The sequence below is a fragment of the Phodopus roborovskii genome, unplaced genomic scaffold (assembly GCF_943737965.1).
Source record: "Phodopus roborovskii unplaced genomic scaffold, PHOROB, whole genome shotgun sequence".
NCBI classification, from domain to species: domain Eukaryota; kingdom Metazoa; phylum Chordata; class Mammalia; order Rodentia; family Cricetidae; genus Phodopus; species Phodopus roborovskii.
In genome coordinates this window covers 5,887,930-5,909,439 of record NW_026126567.1, presented here as the reverse complement: position 1 = coordinate 5,909,439, position 21,510 = coordinate 5,887,930, and the positions used below count along the sequence as shown (strand labels likewise).

The window sequence follows — 21,510 nt, the reverse complement described above, 5'->3', positions numbered from 1 at the left end:
GTACCCTCCAGTCACCTCTGGATCTCTACAGTCTGTTCTTTTCTACCAGTTTAAGATGGAAATGTGTGCTCTGCAGGGTTGTGTTTGGGGAATTCAATTGCTATGCATTAGTAAAGCAGGGGTGTGTTTGGTAAATAGTAGCCCACAGGGGCAAGCTCTCTGTGGTGTCAGTCATTAACTAACCCACCTACCATACCAGCTGTGCAAATAAATAAATCGCTTGCCCTTTCTGGGCTGTACCCCATCCCTCCCCGCAAGGCATGACTGGCCCCTATGATTCCACGTCCGCTTGAAACTTGTTCGGTGATGCTTAGGTCTGACAACTTGCTTCAGGGAAAATAAGAGTTGTCACGGGGGCAGTTCCAGGCACCACTGAGACCCTGGCAGGGTCTCCTGGGTCCCATACCACATCCTGGCTTCAATAGGCAGGTGTTTCTCCCTGAATGGGCACGGGGCTTCCGGGACAGCCTTCCGTGGTACCCCTCCCATCCTTTCCCATCTGTCCCGTCCCGTCCCGTCCTGCTGCCCATTCCCTTTTCTAGGACCGAGTAAAGACCTACTCAGACACCGTACCTCCTGCTGCAACCATCTTACGCCTGACTCACACCCAGAGTGTGAAGAGCCTGCTGGGAGTCATCCCAGAGAAGTCAGCCCACCTCAGTGGGCGGCAGGAGGCCAAGGGTAGCTATAAATGTGACAAAAACTTACCTAAAACATTATGAAACTTTTGTGTGTGTGTGTGTAACCTGATTGCATGAGCATCAATTTTATAGACAGGAGCAAAATGGGAAAGATTAGACATGCCTAGTCTAAGACGGTCCAAACCCCTCTGTTTGAACGTATTATTTTGAAGGAAGTTTCCCCGGGACCTCCGTATGCAAAGCAGATCAAGTCAAGTTGCTTCTTATCTCACACAGGTCCTTGTGAAATGTAGGTACAGTTATAGGTGGAGGCTGAGAGAAACTTCCAGAGAGATGCTGATATGTACTCAAGGACCCGGAGCCCCAAACCAGCAAGGCTGTGATTTCTTAATGATGTCATGTTTCCCAGCAGAAGTTCCTTTTGTTGTTTGTTCATATGTGTGAGTCACCGATATTACTCACAAACCTATCAGCGAGATAGAAATCTGAACTCTGCCCAGTGTAACACACACAGATGATAGTCCCTTCCTTGCTAATCAGTGTAGCTAGGTTCTCAGGTCCAGTAGGACTTGGGAAGCTGCTGTCCCACAAGGGCCAGGGCAGTTGTCACAGTTAGGGAAGCACTCTGAGCACTGCCATGGGCTGGACTCTGACTCTAAGCTGGTGGCCAAGTGTTGGGGTCACAACTGTCTATTTCTGGTTGATTTGTGTGCCATTTCTTCCCCTCTCAAACCCAGAGCCCAGTCCTCAGGGAGATCAGATAAAACCGAAGCCACCGTGTACCACACAGAGTCCTGTGCAGTGACCTTGCTGTCATTTAGCAATCAGTGCTGAGAAAGTCTCTAGTTTGGAATGTTTGACAACCTCTGTGGTGTAAAATGTCATGCTATGCCCTAGTGCTGGCTTCCTGGTTTACATCTCTGGATATGTGGGCCCAATGAGCCTCCCAGCAGTAAGTACCAGCGGGCTCCGCACAAATGAAGTCAACAGTCTGTGAAATTGAAAAAAGTTCATCAGAGTATATTTATTGTACCGTGTGGTTGGTTCATACGGCATCCATTGAAGTATAGCATGTGCTTTGACCATATGAGCCCCATTACTCTCTCCTAAGCTTTCTACTGTCTTTAGCCCCTTACTTTCCCTTTCCTCGTTTATTGTCCCCTCTACCTTCATGGTCTGCATATATGTATGCATGTGTGTGCGTGTGCGTGCGTGCGTGTGTGTGTGTGTGTGTGTGTGTGTGTGTGTGTGTGTGTGTGTGTGAGAGAGAGAGAGAGAGAGAGAGAGAGAGAGAGGAGATGGTGTGTCTAGGTTCCACATAAGGGAGGAAATGTAATAATTGTGTTTCTGAATCTAGCTTATTTTGCTTACTATGATGATTACAATGTCCATTTTCCTGAAAACAGCCTAATTTCAGTATTCTTTATAGCTAAATAAAATCATTGGTTTGGATGGATGGATGGATAGATGGAGGATGGATGGATAAAGGATGGAGAGAGGGGGGAGAGAGAAAGAGAGAGAGAGAGATCTGCATCTTGTCTTGTAATTTGCCTCTGTTGTACCAAATACTGCTAGAAGTTTTCTGCTATCCATACCTGTGTGATTAGGCAGACTTTGTCTGACTCAGAAATAGTGTTGGCGTTAAGCATTCCCCACATTTTACACATAACGTGCACTTCTTATAAACACCACAGAAGTTAGGCTTCTTCTGATAGAAAATGAAACAATAAGCATACATTCAGAGAGGCAAAGTAATTTGCCCCGAGTCACACTTGGTGGCAGATCTGGAGTGCCTCCCTAGGCACTCCAATCCTAAAGCAGTTTAAATGTCAGATATCTAAGTAGATTTCAGTATTGTCTACCCACAAGTTATCATTACACTTCTAGAGTGTTCTGAGCACCTTGCATAGCATCTGTTAACTGGAAAATATCAGTTACAACAGAAGTTGCCCAAGTGCTCATCTCTCCCATCCCAGCACAGCTGTTGAAGTGACTTGCAACTCAGTGTCTTCTAGCAACCCCCAGAACAACAATCTGCAGGCTATGGGATATCTGTTCCCTAACACAAAACCTCTGCTGTCAACAGAGACCTTTGTCCTTAGTCCTTCATACTCACCAAGGCTCTTCCTTCCCATCTCTAGACCCTTGGGGCTCCTAATTGCTTGTATTTATTTCCTTATGGGCTGGGTGACTTGAGTAAGTGGGCCAAACTCTCCGAGACTTGTTTTCTTCATCAGTCAAAAGCAAAGAGCAACTGTACACTCAGAGTGTTCTGATCGTTGAATGACAGTAATGTATTATTATATCCTTCGTGGTCACTCTGCATAGCCAACATCTATCTGTTCATATCCCAGACACAGCCCCAGGCAGGCCACTCTGAGGCTACAGCCCATTTTTTTTTTTCTCTGACAACAGTTTCTCTCAAAATTCAGGCACACACTTACCATGCAGCCTGCCACATTTCTTAGGAAATTCTGAGTTTGCCACACTTCTTTCATTTATAACATTTTACGATTTCAGAATTTATATGCATTGCATGTTGGCCTTCTCTTTAGCTCTGCCTCTGCCATCTGCCTGCTTCCTACTTAGATAATTGGCAGTTATCTGTGCCACTTTCCCCGGGAAGATTCCAGCTACCAGCCTCCACTACTACTGTCATTCAAGGTCCTCTGTACCTTTAGACACAATGACTGGCTGAGGGCCCTGCCTGAGCACCTGCTGTGCATCTGGACCTACCTTGGGCATTATGTGTGTACTACATCAGTTCATCCCGCCATCACCTGTGTGACCCAGCCACACTAGTTCTATCCCATAGATGAGAACATGGAGGTCTATCGTGGTTTAAATGACTTGTCCAGGGTGAGTTGCTCAAGGCGATACAACTGTCACATCCTAGGTGCCTTGAGTCCCCTGGCAGGAAAACAGGCTGCCCACCCGCCAGCCACAGCACTGCTTCCCCCATAAGTAGCTGTTCAGCATCCTCTGAGAGGTCACGGTTTTAGGAGGCAGGACCTTTTCCTGCTCAGTTTCAGGGGTCCTTCTCTAGGTACCAGAAGCCCAGCCCTAACAGCTGCACTTCCGAGGGCTCCTACAGTCTCTCCCACCCCTGTCCCAGCCAAGGTTCCCTAAATACCTTCAGACGCAGAGCATGGCCTCTCCTGGGATTCGGTAGCAGAGAGCCACCAGGCACTGGGTCATCAGCTGCTGCTGCTCCAGGCTGAGAGGGCCACATGGGCTCGAAAGGGAGCACAGGCACAGCCCATGTTAACAAGCAGGCTACAGGGTTGCAGTTGCTAAAGGGCTGCACACTTCCTCTGCTGAAACAAGGAAGACGACGGACAGCCCAGGGCTGGCAGGAGGGCAGGTTCCTGTTTTCACTAACCCACAGAGCAGACTTCTCTCTGCAAGGACGATGGGGAAGAGAAGGGCCTTATTAATTCCTTTACAAAGCACTTGAGAATAGAGCCAGCACGATTGCAAATGGCCAGGGCTTACAGGACCCCCCCCCCTTTCTAATTAAAAGGCAGATGGGTCTGTGAATTTGCCTGTCCCTGAGCTCACTGGGCCCAAGGAGGCCCAGTATAGCTCCCTGCAGCTTTTCTTCCCAGAGTTTCTTTGATTTTTACAAGCTCTCTTGCATCACCCCAGGAGGGACCCAGAGCTGCAGCCCTGCTATAGGCCACTTACAGTTGCCAGAGACCTAAGATGGTGGACCGCTACTCAAGTGCAGAGCAGAGCTGTCCACCTCTGCTGTGGTCCTGCCAGAATAAATTAAAGGGCTCTCGTGTTAAGAGTTTAACACAGAGAAGGGAGTGGTGGCAAATTAGAGCAAGGTCTGACCCTTAAGGGATCCCTGATTGAAGGAGAAAGAACTAGAAGCAACCGTTTTTTTTTTTGTTTTTTTTGTTTTGTTTTTTTTTTTTTTTTTTTTTTTTTTTTTTTTGGCCTTGGGCACGTCATTTTAACCACTGGAGGCCTCCATGTTCTCATCTGTGAAATGGGTGAGACACCCAGTCCCACACCGCACACAGATGATGTCACAAGGAGCTCAGTGCTCTAGGCCACAGTGATAATAGAGAGTCTTGTGGAAGAAGGTTGTAACTCCTAGGGAACACGTGTGTGCGGACATACACGGTGGAAAGTATCACCTGAAACAGTCCGCCTAAAACAAATACACTCAAGGAGGCAGGGAGAGGAGAGGTGGGGTGAGGGCTCAAACGACAGAGGATGTGTGCAGTTTCCCCACAGTTTGGAATTAGAATATACATGTGCCTTGAAATAATATATTGTATATAATTTCACTGTGTGCGTGTGTGCGTGTGTGTGTGTGTACAGCAAGGAAATCTAGGGCCATGCTTAGGTGGAACCAGAAGCTTGCTTCTGGTTAGAAAATGACAGATAACAACACCCGGAGGACCCTCCTACAGGAGGCCCTCTGCCATTCCCGTTCCCAAAGTGGAAAACTCCTCAGAGATTTCAATGAAATCCCCCAGTCTCCAGCTAGTCCCTCCCTACAGAACCAGAGTAGAGTCTGGGGCATGGTGTCCCAAGGACCCCAGCCAGCCAGGCCAATGTAGAAACTCAAGACAGTCATTTAGAAACCTCACTGGGTGTCCTTTGCAAAGACACATCACAAACAGTGGGCAGCATCCAAAATTAGCAGGTGCTGTGCACTCCACAGACTCAGCTGGCTTGTGAAAAGGCAGCTCTGCGCAGAGCATGCTGGGAAGGTGGCCTGTGGGGGCTAAGAGCAAGCAGGTGGGATCAGATGAAGCTGGGCTTTCCCCCACATGCACACTGAGGAGTGGCAGAGCTTTGGAGGGAGGACACTCAGAAGGCAGGAGTAGGGGGACAACTTTCCAAGCCCTGTGCAGAAACCCTCAGGCTTGAGTGAATGCGTTCCTGTGGCCGGCGTCCCTTCAGTTAACACGGGGCGAGCAGAGTGCCATTCAGTCACTAGGATCCAGACTGCCCCGCCCCCAGGACTCCCCAGATCAGAGCCATCAGACAGAGACCCAGAGGGCAGGCCACCGTTACAGGGCTGCTCCAAAGAAGACACTGTGGGTACCAGGACAGTGCCCACAGGTGGGGCTTGTCGGGGACAAGGTAATTGTGGGGGTCATTGAGTTATTACTTCAGGGGTCAGATAGCCTCCAAACAAGTCAGGGTGAGCGGTTCACACAGAAAAAAAAAAACAAAAACAAAAACAAAACGCAAAACTACCGTTGTGTCCTTGGAGTCTGGGGAACATGAGGTAATGAATAGCGTGCACACCGTTCTGAACTCAGACCCTATAGAGTCGAGGTGTGTGAGAGGGCATAGGCCCTGCTGTGGAAGACGGCGTTCATTTGCCTCAAAGTCCCCCACTTCTCTTCGACTGTGTCCTGTACACCCCTATGTGGTCCATCTTTGACCCTCTACCTCAAGTGTGCCCACCATCTCCCTCTAATCCACAAAGGGGGGCTGGGCATAAGAACACTGCCATTTATTCAGGCATATGTCTTGAGATTCGTTCGTTCGTTCATTCATTCATTCATTCATTCATTCATTCACCAGCCTTGGGTAGCACTTGGTATGTGCCGGGCACATACCATACTCAGCACCATGTGCCAGTAAAACGAGGCCCAGTGCAAGGCAAGGTAGGACACTTCGTGATGCTGAACACCGGTTGGGACAGGGCTGCAAACATCTGTGTCCACTGGGGGCGGACTCAGCTGAGATGGCATGGATGGATCTACCCATCTCCGTCCTTGTGTTGACAATCTAGTAAGGGAGACAGGGAGCCAGCTAAAATCCACAGACTGAAAAGCAGGAGCAAGCATGGAGGGAGCCTGAAGGAGAACCCAGAAGAGTCCCGGTGCTAGTTCTACGATGACTGAGGCTTGGCAGGGTCTCGTCCTTACAGTGTGAGTCAAGGTCATTAACGCACGCACGGAGTCAGCACAAATACTAAAGATGGGTGATAGCCTTCCAGGGGGGCCTCAAGCTAGGCATGCGATCAGCCAGGCTGAGCTGTACTGGCAAATGACAGCTACTTCTCAAGAGGTCACAACTTAGGGTCCGCAAAGAAAGGCACGCCAGACCATCTGGGTCTGATTTCCAGAGGGCTTCGCAAGTTAATTAGCCATCATGCCGAGATTAAACAGCCACAGGGAGACACCAGACTGTCAGCCAGGATTGAGCCAAGGATCACTCCCTCAAGTGGAATGGTGCCGTTTCTACCCTTGCTAAGGTGACAAGATGCCCTGTCAGGAGTCAGCTGCCTCAGTCCCCAGCTGGAGCTGGCAGACTCTGAACTGTACTGATCTGAACCTCATGTCCCCGGCTCTGGTTGGTCCTCTGGCTCAGGAAGAGATATGCTGTAAGGCAGTTTGATGTTGCATGCCAGAGGTGTGTGATAACCGGTGGGTCCTGAGTCTGGAGAGTTTAGGTCTCATTTTACTTCTTTCTGCATAAATATTAGAAGAACAGATGATAAAGAAGCCAACCTTAGGAGTCAGTAAGCATCCCTTAAGTAGAAAGGGTCAGGTACCACTGTACTTGGAAAGATTAGATGCCTTTCCTGCCTGGGTGGATACCGCACATCCTACATATGTGTCACCCTCCTGGGCTATCCAGAGCTCCCCCAAGCAAAAGTGAAAGCTCCCTCTTGGATCCCTTGGGAGTTGTTTCTGCAACAGAGGAGTCAATGTCAAGGCTTGGAGTCCAGACAGCTGAAGGCTGGACTGTATGTCCTTGTGTGGACTTCCACAACCCTCACAGAGCCTGATATTAATACCGCTTGCTCATGAAAGACCCATGGGGAAATCCACACAAATTTCATAATGTGACATAAAACCATCAAAGTCCCCTCTTTTATAGACTCTTAGGAAGACCAATGTGGTCTGATATTGTGGACACCAAAGGCAGTGAGTCTAACACGCGTGCACACACACACACACACACACACACACACACACACAACATACCCTGAAGAGGTGACCCACAAGTATCCACTTATGAATAAAAAAGGAGCGTGTGTCTCGGGGACAAAAGCATTTGTATTTACTTTCCCATGTAGGGGCGGGTAGACTATACCATTTCTCAGGAGGTAAGAATCCTGCTTCGGGATTGGCTTAGAGTTAGACCCCCACTACAGTGGAACCTGTGTGCGTCACCGGGCACTGTTTCTGCAGGAAGCCTCCTGGGACTATAGCTCCTTGGCAAAAGAAAGAAAAAAAAAGTAGAAGCTCTGCTGGCCATGCCCCCTGTGCTCAGCAGGGCTGAACAAGCACCCTGACTCATTAGAACCCTGTCCTTCCAGTCCTTGTTCAACTAACCACACCGATGTGCCTGCAGACCCTGGGTGTCCTCAGCCCTGGAAGGGCAGTTTACTAACTTCTAGATGTGCTAGCTCGCAAGCCATTGTCTCTCTTAGATTCAACACAGATACTTGCCTGTTGAAATACTTGCAATGAGACAGCACAGGGCAGAGCACAGGGAGACAAGGCTGCCACTTGTTCCACCCTCTGAGGGGTAATCTTGAATGAAACAGGGGACCAGAACAGGCCAGCATGGTGGAGTCTCAGGCACCCCAGAGGAAGCATCTGGCAAGGCTTTGGTGGCTAACGTTGACCAAGGTCTGGTGTTGAGGGATCATTAAAAGTGGGAGAATTTGCCCGGTGGTGGTGGCACATGCCTTTAATCCCAGCACTTGGGAGGCAGAGGCAGGCGGGTCTCTGTGAGTTTGAGACCAGCCTGGTCTACAAGAGCTAGATCCAGAACAGTTTCCAAAGCTACACAGGGAAACCCTGCCTCAAATAAATACATCAATAAATAAATACATAAAATAAAGAAGACGGGAGATAATTTGGCAGAGCTAGACACTTGGGAGGCTCACAGAATGTTTTCTCTGTACCTCTCTCTCAATTCCTTTTTCTCATGGGATGACTTCAGTTTTGTCTTGTCTGGAGCTGGTGATGATGTCAGCCCTGACCGCTGTCATATGGCCTCTTTCTCTAATCCTCTCAAAACTACTAACGCAGGCTAATGAGTGAGCCCGTCTCTGTCTTCTTCCTACGTTGTTCCTGCCCCCCATTGTCCTGGGGCCTTCACAGAATCTCATCAGGACCTCATGAGTCACGCTGCCATGTGACGTTAGGGAGGATGAAGGGTGTCTGTCTGCAGCTCAACAGTTGTCAGAGTAATCTATACCTGTCCAGGGTCAAGTGGCTGTCTGGCCTGCCTCCTACAGTCAACAGAGCAGAGCCCCTTGGCGGCATGCACCCCTACATCCCCTCTCTTCTCCAGCGTCTCTCTATTGTTTGAGTAGTAACTTCATAACTTTTAATCATGCACCCACAGCAAAAGCCTGGTGCTCAGGATGTCCACAGCTAGTCACAGACCGCTTCCATAGGTAACTCGGCTAATATATACCTGTATACGTGGGACAGGAAAGAGTGGCATTTCTTAAAGGACACTGATAGGTAGATACTCTGGAACCTTCATCCAAGGCTGTCCTTTGTATCCCGTTCAGGCACCAAGGAGGAAAGGGGTTGTTTCTAAACAGGAGTCTTGAAAATGGTTTTTGACATCTTACATTTCACCCATCCCAACATCTTCACGGAAGGCAGTGACATCCTCTGCTCTGAGCTCTGCGTAAGAACAAGGCTATTACAATGTCTTCCCTTGAGAAGGGCATTCAGGGTGGGGCAGTGCCGGGAGCCACAGATGGCATTTTTCAAGGGTGACTCGTAAGACCAGTGTCCATCACTGCAGGCCTGTGACAGGTGAGTACATCGAGTGTGATATGAGATCTGTGCCCTGTGTGGCCAGAGCAAGCCACAGCCGTGGAGTAAAGGAGGTGGGAGACTGAGGGAGCAAGTTTTCAAAAGAGAAGAAAAAATGACCTTCCCCCAGATCTGGGAAGATCTTCAGGCCTTAATCACTACCGCTGATTCAGATTCCCTGGGGCGTCTTTGTACAGAAGCTGCTAGAATTAGCCCGATAATAGAGCCACTCCCAAGAGCAGCAAAGACCTGTGCTGGGATCTGGAAACAGCCGGCTGCGTGACTGGTGCTAAAGCCACCGTGCTCAGCTTCCTGACTGTCCCAGCCTTGGTCACCACGCTGCCTGAGCACCCTCATCTCATGAATAGTCACCCTAAAGGAACTGGCCAGCCAGCTCTGGGTGTCCTGAACAGCACAAAAGGAGGCTGAGATCTTTGGCTGGATTTTCATGGCTCCTATTGACACCCCACCTCATGGTCCACCATGATGCCTCCGTAGGTCTGCATGACCCATTTGCTCATGACAGGATTTTATTGTCAGGAGAAGAGCATGCTCAGAGTTGTCCTTGATGTCATCTAAGTGACTGCCACTCAGAGCCAACTGGATAGGTGTGTATCATCAGTCAGGGTCAGCCCAGCGGGCCGTGGTCCATGCCTAACTGCACCAGCATTAGAACGCTGTGCAAACAGTCTCAACTAAGATGAAACCCCGGTCCTAAATGCCTCTGTTACACTAGGGCAGAGTTCTCAACCTTCCTAATGCTGTGAACTTTTAATACAGTTCCTCATGCTGTGCTGACTCCCGACCATAAAATTATTTCCACTGCTACTTCATAACTGTAATTTTGTTACTGCTATGAACCACCGTGTAAATATCTGTGTTTTCTGATGGTCTTAGATGACCCCTGTGAAAAAGCCATTCAACGGGGCTGGAGAGATGGCTCCGAGGCTAACGGCACTGGATGTTCTTCCAGAGGTCCTGAGTTCAATTCCCAGCAACCATATAATAAATAAAAACAAAAAAGGAAAGGAAAAGAAAGGGCCATTCAACCACAAAGGGGGTGGCCACCCACAGGGTGAGAACCACCGGATTAGAGACAATCCCATTTTAAGATTCTAGTTTCAGTATCGGTAAGTTGCGTGGACATCTGTATGTTCTTTGGACTATACCACCTTTTCATACCTGTGACTTCATGTGATCTCACAAGATTGCTTGGATTATCGGGAAACACTGGTGCTATTTCCCGGAGACCTGGTACACGTTAGTCCCTTCATGCTGCCTCAGGAACTCCTCCTAACAAATATATAAGGAAGGTATTTTCCTCGCCCTTACGTTAAATCCTCGAAAACTGAAGCCCAGGGACTTTAAGTAGCTTTGCTGAGGTTGTGAAGCTTGCACTAAGTCCAGGGAGTGCTGGACGTGGATTTGGGATGATGACCTGATACCCCATGCTCTTGATGCTTCCCCTGTGACATTGCTACATACCCACTTCACAGATGAGGAAACTGTTACCCAAAGAAAGAAACTGAGTGCTGTCATGAGCAGAATTTTGCAAGAGCCTCCCCCGCTCTCCAGCATGAAAGCCCGTTTTCCAACTGGTCTTCCTACATCTTTTCAAAATAATAATCAGTTATATTTGCTTTCTTCTGATGGGTTTGAAGGGCATGATGGGAAATAGACCCCAGGGATGGAGCAAACATGGAGATGTAGAAGTATGCGTGCTCTTCTTGTAGAAGCGCATCAGGACCTCAGTAAGAGACTCCAGGAGGACCCAGGGTAGCATCTGAAGTAAGGATCTTCTTCAGTGGGGAACTCGGAGGCTGCCAATGCCCTCACCCTGGGGGGGGGGCTGGGCTCAGACCGTGAGATGAGGAAGTGGGTTCCAGGGAAGTGACAAACCCATCTGTATTCACGGACTATGGGGACAAGCAGTCCCAAGCAGATGCCAGAAGAGCCACAGGCTGCAATGCAATGGGCCAGCAGACAGTTGGCCCTCAGGAATAAAGACGCAGTCTCTCTCAAATTCATTCCTTCTCCTGTAGTATGTAGAAAGCCCCGTTAGAGCAGTGTATTGCTTCCACCCAAGCTAGGTAGCTCCTGCCTCTCTGTCCAGTCACTTCCAGTCTCTTGGACAGGTCATCACTGTTGTAGACCATCCCAAGAGGCTTCCAGATTGTTCTCCTATATTCCCAAGGCCTACTGTCCCATCAGACTACCCTGCACACTTATACTTTCTAGGGCAGGCAAAGTCTCAAGTCTTGAGTCATGGTCTTCTAGTGAAGAGATGGACAACCTGATCTCAGATCCCAACTACAAAATTAAGAAAATATACGTGTCCTACAAAGCCACCTGATGGGTGACTGATGGGAGATGTCATTGCGTAAAAATGTTTCTCGTATTGGTTAATGAATAAAGCACTGTTGCCCAATAGGAAAGCAAGATAGGCGGGAGTAGGAGACGAGGAGGAGAGAGGAAGTAGTTGGGAGGAGATCCAAGGTGGAAGACAGAGAGAGCAGAATGCCAGCCCCTCTCTCTGGTAAGATAAGACCACGTGGAAGTACTTAGATTAATGGAAATGGGTTAATAATTAAGACAGAGCTAGCCAATAAGAAACTAGTACCTGGCCAACAGAATTATATATTAATACAGAGTCTCTGTGTATTATTTGGGGCTGGCACAGTAGTGGGTCCAGGCCGGTAAGGGGAAAAGCAACTCATAACAGGTGACATGTGGCTAGGCCTTCCTAGAAAAGTATCACAAACTGAACAATGACAGAACATGTTAAACCACAGTTCATCCTTTCCCCTGCCACACATGGGCTCAGCTGTCACCTTCTCTCCATAGCCCCGGGCCTCCCGGATGACCGGGGGGGGGGGGGGGGGAGCAGGAAGGACATTTTGCAACTCCTGACTTTGAAGTCAGCCTAAAAGGGTGCACATATGGGAAGGAAGTGCTCTTTAGCAGGGGAAGAGGCTCCAGGGCTTGACCTTAAGACCCCTTTCTCAACAGAGTGCAGACCCCACCTCGGCTGTCACCGAGATAGGATTTTTCAAGTGCGATGCCTGGTCTGGGACCTAAGTCATTTTTAACTGCCATGTATGTTATGGTTTCTAACAGAAGGGAAGGGAACCAGTTAAGCATTACACATGTGACAAGTGGGAAAAGGTGTTTTGTCAAGTCCTTAAGGCCTGGAGAAAAGGTGACAGGTGGGCGTCCCATTCCAGAGGGGCAAAGCCCAGGCTAGTCCTGTGTGCTCTCGATGTAGGCCCGTGAGGCCTGTTGTTGGAGCCTGTCCCCTCACCCACACCCTTCGCTGGGAGTTTTACTCCACATCACCATTTGTCTGTTTCCCTCTGAAGTGAACTGCAGCGCCCTAGGCCACACCCTTTACTTGTTGGCTGGCTCATAGGAGAAGTGGCAGGGTCTGCTGTCTTCTTGGCAGGGGTCCGTCGATCTATAGTGTGGAACTAGCTTCTAAATAGGATGGAAATGCTTCTCTAATTGCAGTGATAATTCAAGGAGACAATGGCAATGACTGTTCTTGAAACCGTAAGGAGCCGGTGAGACTCCACAACTGGCTCATTATGAGTTGGGTAGACAGGGCTCCGAGAACTGGCAAAGTGAAAATATCCGTGCAGTCCAGTTAAGGGGAGCAGACAATAGGGGTGACTCGTTGGAGCAGACAGACAGCCTATGACTCTCACCCGGATTCTGCCATCCACTGGGGCAGTGTGCTGTCGCGTAAAAGCTCACTGGCAGCAGAATGCTTGGGTATCAGCCTCTTCTACTGGGTACCAGCAAGCTATTAAACCCCCTGACGCTCTCTCCTGTGTGCACAGAAATGCTAGGGATGAAATGGGACATACACAGAAGAGCATCGAAGTAAGTAGTGTGTGTTCCTCTTCTAAAGAGAGTCTAGGGTGTTTAGAACAGGCTCCGTAGCTGGCGGGTCTGTACTGCAGTGAGGTTGTAAACATTTACGGAGAGACTAGCTGTGTACCTGTGGACAATGTTGTGTGCCTGTGGCTTTCCCAGTCTTTGGGCATGACACCCCCCCTTTTCAGAGTCCTGGGTGAGACTGGCCTCTGTCAGGCACTCCTGACCCACAAGGGGAAAGAAAGATCTCATACCATCCTGCTCTCTGGCTGCCCTTGTAAACCTCTCCCTTGTGGACTGTCACCAGCCAGCCACTCATGAGTGGAGAGTGAGATTCCATGCTGTGCCATGCCAGGCTGGGCCGTTCTCAAGTAGAAGGACATGGGGGAAGCTAAAAGCTTTAGAGTGCTGGCTATTGCCAGCCTCAAGATCTCATATACCTCACCTCCTCATTCTGGACTGTGGTCTCCCAATCTGAGGGGGATGGGGGGTAGGTGGGAAGGTTGCTAATATGCAGAGGGTTATTGTGGGGGATCACAGCATAAACACGTACATAAATGAACAGCCCCGGCTCTTGGGAGGATGTTTGCGAAGGCTGAATGCCTTTCACTTTCCCTGTAAGTGACTTTCTACTTCAGATTCTACCTACAGGCAGCACCCTTTGGTGTGGCTTGCACCAGTTAGCACTTAATTAGGAGGGCCAGAGCAGACCACTCCCATCTCTGGCAGGCCAAGGGCACTGAACGAGAAAGCAAGCCAGGCCACACTTTAGCTCTCCCCACCCAAGCTCCATAGCCTCTGCTAGCTAAAACCAAGAACCACCGATTCCAATGAAGAAGAAAAGGGAAGTGAGCTGTGACCCCGTAGGGTGTAGTTTCAAGGTGAAAGCTGTATCATCTGTTGTCATCACTCCTTTTGAAATATGCCAAGACCACGCAACAGACTTCTGGAAGGGGATGGAAGGGGAGATAACTCCAGGCTAAGGACAGGTGAGAGAGCATTAGCACAGATTTGGATGAGAACCACTTTTCCAGGTCTGTCTCCAGGTTCTTCTTGCCTCTCAGAAGCATGCCAGTGGCCGAGAGCTCAGTGGCAGGCTCAGGTTAACACCCACTTAGCTCCACCAGCAATGAAGGGGTCAAGCTGAATCCTACCGTTTGGCCCAGTTCACTTCTGCCCTACATGTCTGCCGGGGAAAGGTGATGGACAGATGGTTCTAGCTAGTGATGGAAAAATCACGTCACGACTCTGCCCTCAGTAGCCCACATTCTGAGGGCACTCACATGCATTCAGTCATTGCTCAGGGGCCTGCTTGCTGTGTGCTCAAGCCGTCTCAGCCTGACCATGGACAGTTGCAGGCAGTGATATTCCTAAATACTTACCATACTCTGTCCAAAAGCCCCTAAGCATTTCCTATAGCTGCAGAAGCATGCCCTGCACCTTGGTGTTCAGGTCTCACCTGGCTGTGGTTGACAGTCCTCTGACCTTACTTCTCAGTGTCTTCTATGCAGATTCTCCCCCTCCTCCTCCCAGAAAGCCCACCTACATCCCCATCCTCCCGTGTGTTGGCTCCCTCCTTTAATACATGCACAGTTCTTTACAGGGACACTGGGGTCTAGAGGCCACAGCTGTTGTCTTCAACATTCCCAACATACCTACCTTCCTATCCACTCCCCGATCAATCAGCATCCCCCCCCCACACACACACCTTACACTCATTTTCTCCCATCAAAGTAAGTCCTCTCCAGTCCTGTGTCTCCTCTGCTTTCTTCTCCAGGCATACAGCCACCCCGCACCCCCTCCTTGGAGTTCTCAACGCAAAAGAATTGTAGGCTCCTTCCTGATCCCAGTCATGGAGGTCTTGTCTCGAGTTCACTCTGATGTGTAGGCTAAGCAGAGTCCATACTCTGAAAAGCTGCGCATCTGGCCACTGTTGGGGACTTAGGGGATGGGAGTCTACATAAAATCAGACAGTCAAAATACACTTAGGATGACCCCTCTTAAGTAGCCCCGTGGCTGAATTCACTGTAGTCCATAACCGAGTGGGAGCTGAGGGTGCTCTTCGGCGTACTGAAGTACACTGGAGTCTGTGGAATTGTACATCTGCTTCCTCCCAGCACGTTAATGCCATTATAGATGCTAATCAGCATTCACTTTCACTGAGTGCTGGATCACTGGTGTGGGATCACTTTGCATCACAGCCCTGTATCCCCTTCCACAAGAATATAGGAGAACTTACAAAACAACATGCAGCACCAAAACCCAAACCTCAGTCTGCCTGTTCCCATCCATAGCCAGGGCCTTCCTAGTGGGTGCTGGCCCCACCTTCTCACAGAGCCAGGCCTGCTAGCACAGAGCAGGCAGGGTGGAATGGCTGCCTGGGATGCACATGTCTGTCCCTTCCCAGCTGTGAGATGTGACGTGCACAGCTTCCTGGCACCTCTAGAATCGGGATTCACGGGTTGTTCTGAAGACAGAGTGCAGTTAATGCTGCCTGGCTCTGGCATTGATTGCCTGTCCCTGAGTTGAGGCTGCCACAGCCCATGCGAGCCTGGGTGCTCACTGTTGAGGAGGCAGCTGTGGGTTTCCCACCTTCCCTGAGGAGTTCAGACTCGCAGTGGGGATACAGGAGAACTGGTGTGTGATGGAGAATGGAAGGGCACGGGAGCTCTAGGAATAACATGGAGCAGGGCTCGCATGAGCTCCCTACCTGCATAAGATCACTGAACCCTAAGGGAAGGCCACCAGAGTGTACATGGGCAGCAAGACACACGCGAGCACACACACACACACACACACACACACACACACACACACACACACCTGTTGCCTTGGCAGCTAATGACTTCTTCTAGGCAGGTCTGAGAGCAGGACACACTGAAGTCACTAACGTCACAATTTCAGGATGACTCAGTGGCAGAGCTGGAGTTCTAGCCTGGTCCCTTTCCCTCTGAGCTCAGGCTGTTTTCCAGGCTCTGCTAATCAAGAACCAAACATGACTAAGTCCTAACAAACAAACACCCCCTGCCACACACACACACACACACACACACACACACACACACACACACCACACAGGGCAGCATGCTTAACTGCCAATTTTCCACCAAGGACATGCTTTCCTTCAGAAAGACTGATTACAACAAAAAGAGAGAGGAAAGTTCTCTCTCCGCTATCTCAAGGTGTCGGTGAAGCCCACGCCTTTACCCACTTCCTCTCGGTATCAAGAACGAACCCCAGCTATTTATAGCAGGCAAGAAAAAAAAAACATTGAAAACATCAGAGGCCCACCCTGAAATCCTCGGGTCCTCAGGCATTCCTGTAGGCAAATCTGGGTCCACCTACTTGACACCCCCTTCCACCCCCACACTTTGCCATGCAGAATGCTTGCTTGCAGGGCCGCAGGGTGGACACCTTCAGTGTGAGTGCCATTCTGTTACTAGAACATATCAAGCAGCTTCTCAGAAAAGCTGGCCACTTGGTGTTATGGAAATATATCGAGGGTGTAAAACTCACACTCACAACAAGTCACCTGCTGTGGCTCAGGGCCCAGGTCACTGCTCCGGGTCCTGGATGGCTACAGGCTTGACCTGCACTGCAATGAGTCTCATGATGAGCATGGTGGGTCCTGTATTGTTTATAGATGCTCGTGCTTGGAGGGGTCTGGTTTACACATCTTGCAGGAGTTACCAGCAGGCTCCTTCATGCTGTCCCACACTATCTCGGGTCTGCAGCCCAGCTCTCTGGCCTTATCTGTACAGCTCAGAGATGTTGGAAAGGGCTCTGGTGACCAGTCTATTTATAGCTACTGGGTTCACAGTCCTCCCCATGCTTAGACCCCATGTAGTCTCCTATTCCTCAGATGAGTTCTTCCCTGCTGGCCTGGCCTCGGGCCTCCAAAGACCTAACAAGTAGATGTCAATATGAAACAGCTGTAGTGTTCTCCCGCCTCCAAGTATGTGTGAGAGCCTGCCTCACGGTGGCTGAATGCTTGGCCATTGAGCTCAGGTCCCTGATGTGCCTCTTATTAGCAATGGACTTCTCAGAGAAGCTGGCCTCTTGTGTCAGAAAAATGACACCCAAGTATGTAGGACTCACACCCAAGCTAAATAACCTGTAGAGGTTCATTGTGAAGGTCACTGGGCTCTAGGCTGTCCCCGTCTGGTTGTGTGTCTGACCAGGCACCCACTTCTCTGTACCTCCCATACCATCATCTCCTGTTAGCTGAACCGGTGGTGTCTTCTGGGGTTAGCATCTATTTTCATATTCAGCTACATCTTAGAGTCGGGAAACCTTGCTGCTAAAGGAGCTCCCTGGGGAAGGAGGTAGATGCAGCTGTGTCTTGCAGAGTTCTTTTACCAGAAGCCCTTTCCAGTCCTTGTTTAGTGCCTCCATGTGCACAGCAAGCCTGCAGATGAACTCATCCGGCACCCTGACTTCACAGATAAGGAGCCCAAGTGTCTCACACAAGCATCTGCTACGTGTTGGTCAGCCCTGACATTCATGCATGCTGGATCCCCAAGGATCCTGCGTATCTGCATTACGCGCCAGGATGCACAGCTCTGCCAAGGCCCGAGGGTCTGCAGCCTAAGCAGCAGCCAAAGCCACACAGACTGTCAGCTCAGTCCCTGTTGTTCTTTCCAGGGAGGCTCTGCACTATCCCCAGCTGCTGTCATCAGCCCTGACAGGGCCCAACAGCAAGCCGTGGCCTTGGCAAAGGAGGTTGGATGCCCTACCTCAGCCATCCAAGAAGTGGTGTCCTGCCTCCGCCAGAAGCCTGCCAACATCCTTAATGATGCTCAGACCAAGGTGGGTGCTGGCGTGCACGCAGGTTGGGGAGGGACAATCTCTTGTCTTTACAAATGGAAGGCCAAGGTCGAACAAGGAGATGTAATGGTCCTTGCCACCCAAGCGACACATCCAGTCGATGGCCAACTAAAGGTGAGTCGCAGTCCAGTTAGGAGCCGTGCGCAGGCTGTGATGGCACACACGAGGCTGCTGATGGAAGATAGGTTCCATCATTCGAATGTCTTAAGTACAAAGTGGGAACTATGACGGAGATCTAGAGCTGAGAGAGGAAATGAGCTAGCATTTGAGAAGGGGCATGCACACTCCATGCTAGGACCAAGGAGGCACAATATCAGGTCACAGCCCCTTAGACAGACAGCGAGGCACCCTTTTTACCCGCAAAGACCTTGCTGTCAGCCTGACATCGACATGCTTTATCCTCTAAGAGGGAGTCTGCACCCTGAGACCTGGACCGAGTCTTGTCCTCAGCCTCGCCTATGTGGGGCTGTGCTGGCTAGTGTCACCCTTTAGAGCCATTGACGTTTCCTTAGGCCTTCCTCTTCTTTCTGTACCTCCTCTTGTTACTTCAGCCGAGGGGCTCTGGGAGGGTCCCCTGGGGGCCCAGCATTGTTGAGGCGATTTCCTGCCCAGTGCTGGCATTGTCACAGGGTGTCCTGCTTGCCTGTTGCCCTCTTCATTCTATCTGGGCTTTGCATTAGAGCTCACTGGATTTGGAGCATGGGCATTCATAGTTAAGAACCCACTAAGCAAAGCAGTCTAATGGTTATATAATAGCCGGATACCATAAGGCAGAAAGGCACACTGTAAGGCCTCTGGAGGTAGAGAAGGATGTGGCACCATCTCGCCTAGTTCCCTTCACAGAGGCCTTTTTGGTCCCTGTGCCAGTTCAGAACCTTGGCTCTTCCTTACCACAATCCTCAGCTTCGGCTGCACAGCCAGGACTGGGATTGACCCTCTTTTAAAAAGGAGAGTAAAATGTGCGCAAGCAATGGCCTTCCTCCTCACCCTGCAGCTCTTGGCTGTTAGTGGCCCTTTCCACTACTGGGGCCCTGTAGTCGATGGCCAGTACCTGCTCGAAGTTCCAGCCAGAGCGTTGAAGAGGCCTCTGCCAGTGAAGGTGGATCTACTCATAGGGGGTTCTCAGGACGATGGGATCATCAACAGGGCGAAGGCTGTGAAGGTAGGTAAGGGAGGGGCCTATGCAGCCTTCTGCTGGGTACACTAGGTCACGAGCTACTGACCGACTGACTTCTCTGACCGACAGAGGACTGTTAGCCAAGGCTGCAGAAGCCTGGAGGCAATCATGGCAGAAGTTGGGTTCAGAACGAAGATATTTACAACAGATGACTCACACAGATATGCCTACAAATTGCAGCTGTGAATCAGTCACTGTGAAGAGCTTAGAGTAGAAGCTGATGGGGTGTTCCCAGCCTCGGGGGGCACCTTGCCACAAGCAAAAACATTCTCCTCTCCCACAATGTGTGCGCAAGGACATTTGTCACAGCATTAATTACTGTAACACACTCAAAAAAAAAAAAAAAAAAAAAAAAAAAAAAGGGAAGAAATCCAGATGTCCCTTGACAGGGAAATGGTTGGCTAAATTAAGATACACTTTAACTGCTAAATATTATGCAGCTGTTAAAAAAACATGAGCCTGATCTCTCTGCTGGCTTGAGGGAGGCGCTGGCGGCCTGCTAAGCAGAAAACAGATAAAAGAGAGGCATAGCGTTGAGCTAGCACTCATCTTTAAGGAACAAGTGTATGCAGGTACGTCAATGTACATGTTTGTGTATTTCCATATGAAAGGCCCGTGGTGTGAACAGATAGAGACCAAGCAACTAACCCTGACTGCCTCTGGAAGTGTGAACCAGAATGGCTCACTCTCTGTAGCTCTCCCCACATGGCGACTTACGCGGATGGTAACCCTTTTCCTTGCAATTGCCACATACACTGCTGCCTGGTGAGAGAGGACTTAGGCAGGAGACCCTGTCCTCACGGTGCTGGCTCTGGAAACACGTGCTCAGCACTCGGCCCATCTCTGTGAGACGAAGGCTACTTTCAGAGTCTCAGCTTAGGGTTCATCTGAGACAGAGAGCATGGGGGGTGTGGGGGAGGGGCCACCCCGGTAGGGGCTTCCTACACCACCTCCAAGCAGTAGAAGTTCCCCAAGTAGGGGTGGGAGTGGCCTCCTGCTAGTAGATTTGGGCTGTGAAGGGGCAGAGCACAGTCCAGGTCATAATTCTAGCCAATCGTAAGAAGGCTGCTTGCCTGTGCAGCTTGGGGCTTGCCCCCCCTTACCACTCCCTGTCCCAGTGGTGCTTGGGGAACTGTCACCGATGACAGGCTACAGGGCCAGAATCCTTCCTCAGGGTTTGTTTCCTGTTGGTTCTCCTTGAACTACCCAAGGTGTTCAGGGCAAAGGGCCCTTTGTTCACTCGCAAAGCAATATGGCGGGCGGCATATGGCAGAAGGCTCACTGCTAAACCAGCCCTGCCGGGGAGGTAGCCACCCAGAGGTGGCCAGAGCAGGGAATCCAGTGCATGCATCCATGCTCCTCCCCACAGGGAGCTAGGCCTTGGCACACTGCTCATTAATCGCCCATTTCTATCTCACTGAGCTCCTGTGTAGTCCTAGGACCTTGAGCCTGGGGAGCACACCTGAGCGCGGCCTGCCTGGAGGATGGGGATGGCAGAAGCAGTGGTTGATGGGAAGACAGGGTTCAGCTTTCTGTACCAGTCCCAGTGAGTGGGACAAATATACCTCCTGCCTAGCTGTCCATTCAGCAACCACTTGACCCCAGACAGCTCCCAGAGCCAAATGACTGCTGAACATCTCCACTCAGGTGTCCTCAGCTCCTCGTCTTTAGCTCACGGCAGATGTCTGGGGCCACCTCTGTCCCCACTCAAAACTCACACACCCACCACAGTCCTCCCAGTGCAGTGCGCTTCTCAGGCTTAGCAACAGTAGATTCACCCCACTTTCTCCAAGTCTACCAGCCAGTTCACTCTGAGCCAGCCAAGCCCCTCCCCAGCAGTCAGAGCTGTACCCTGACAGTGGCCCCAGACGCTTGTGTGATGGGATCTAAGTTTACTCCCCGGTCACCCTGCATGGCCAGAGCAGTTCCACGTCTTCGGTGTTCCTTAGCTCTGCTTAGGCGAGTGGCATATGCTGTCCCCTCTCCTAGAATGTCCTCAGGCTTCATGGGCTTCATTTCATCTGGGGTCACTTCTGAGGCCCTAAACCCAGGAAATCACTGCATCTTAGCCATGCAGGGTGCACAGCATGGGTACCTAACCGCAGCGCCTGTTTGCTGTGCCACTGAAAGCAGAGCATCACTCACAGTGTGCCCGATGCAGGGCCGGTTGCGGTGAACCTCACTTCCAACTGTACCCTGCCCTCTAAGAGGTACCGGTCAG

The 21,510-nt window shown here is 50.4% G+C and overlaps 2 protein-coding genes across 2 annotated transcripts in view; one reads left to right on the top strand and one right to left on the bottom strand.

Annotated features, from left to right (window-relative positions):
* The window catches only part of Sla (Src like adaptor), a 28,776-nt gene extending 24,814 nt beyond the window's left edge, over positions 1–3,962 (bottom strand). Inside the window, exon 1 of the mRNA XM_051202543.1 lies at positions 3,775–3,962. The gene's annotated coding sequence lies outside the window, so the exon portion shown is untranslated. The remainder of the gene's footprint in view (positions 1–3,774) is intronic.
* Positions 1–21,510, top strand: part of Tg (thyroglobulin) — a 164,496-nt gene that overhangs the window by 129,255 nt on the left and 13,731 nt on the right. The window contains exons 42-43 of the mRNA XM_051202542.1: positions 17,930–18,094; positions 19,107–19,274. Of these exons, the coding sequence (XP_051058499.1) occupies positions 17,930–18,094; positions 19,107–19,274 (333 nt within the window). The remainder of the gene's footprint in view (positions 1–17,929; positions 18,095–19,106; positions 19,275–21,510) is intronic.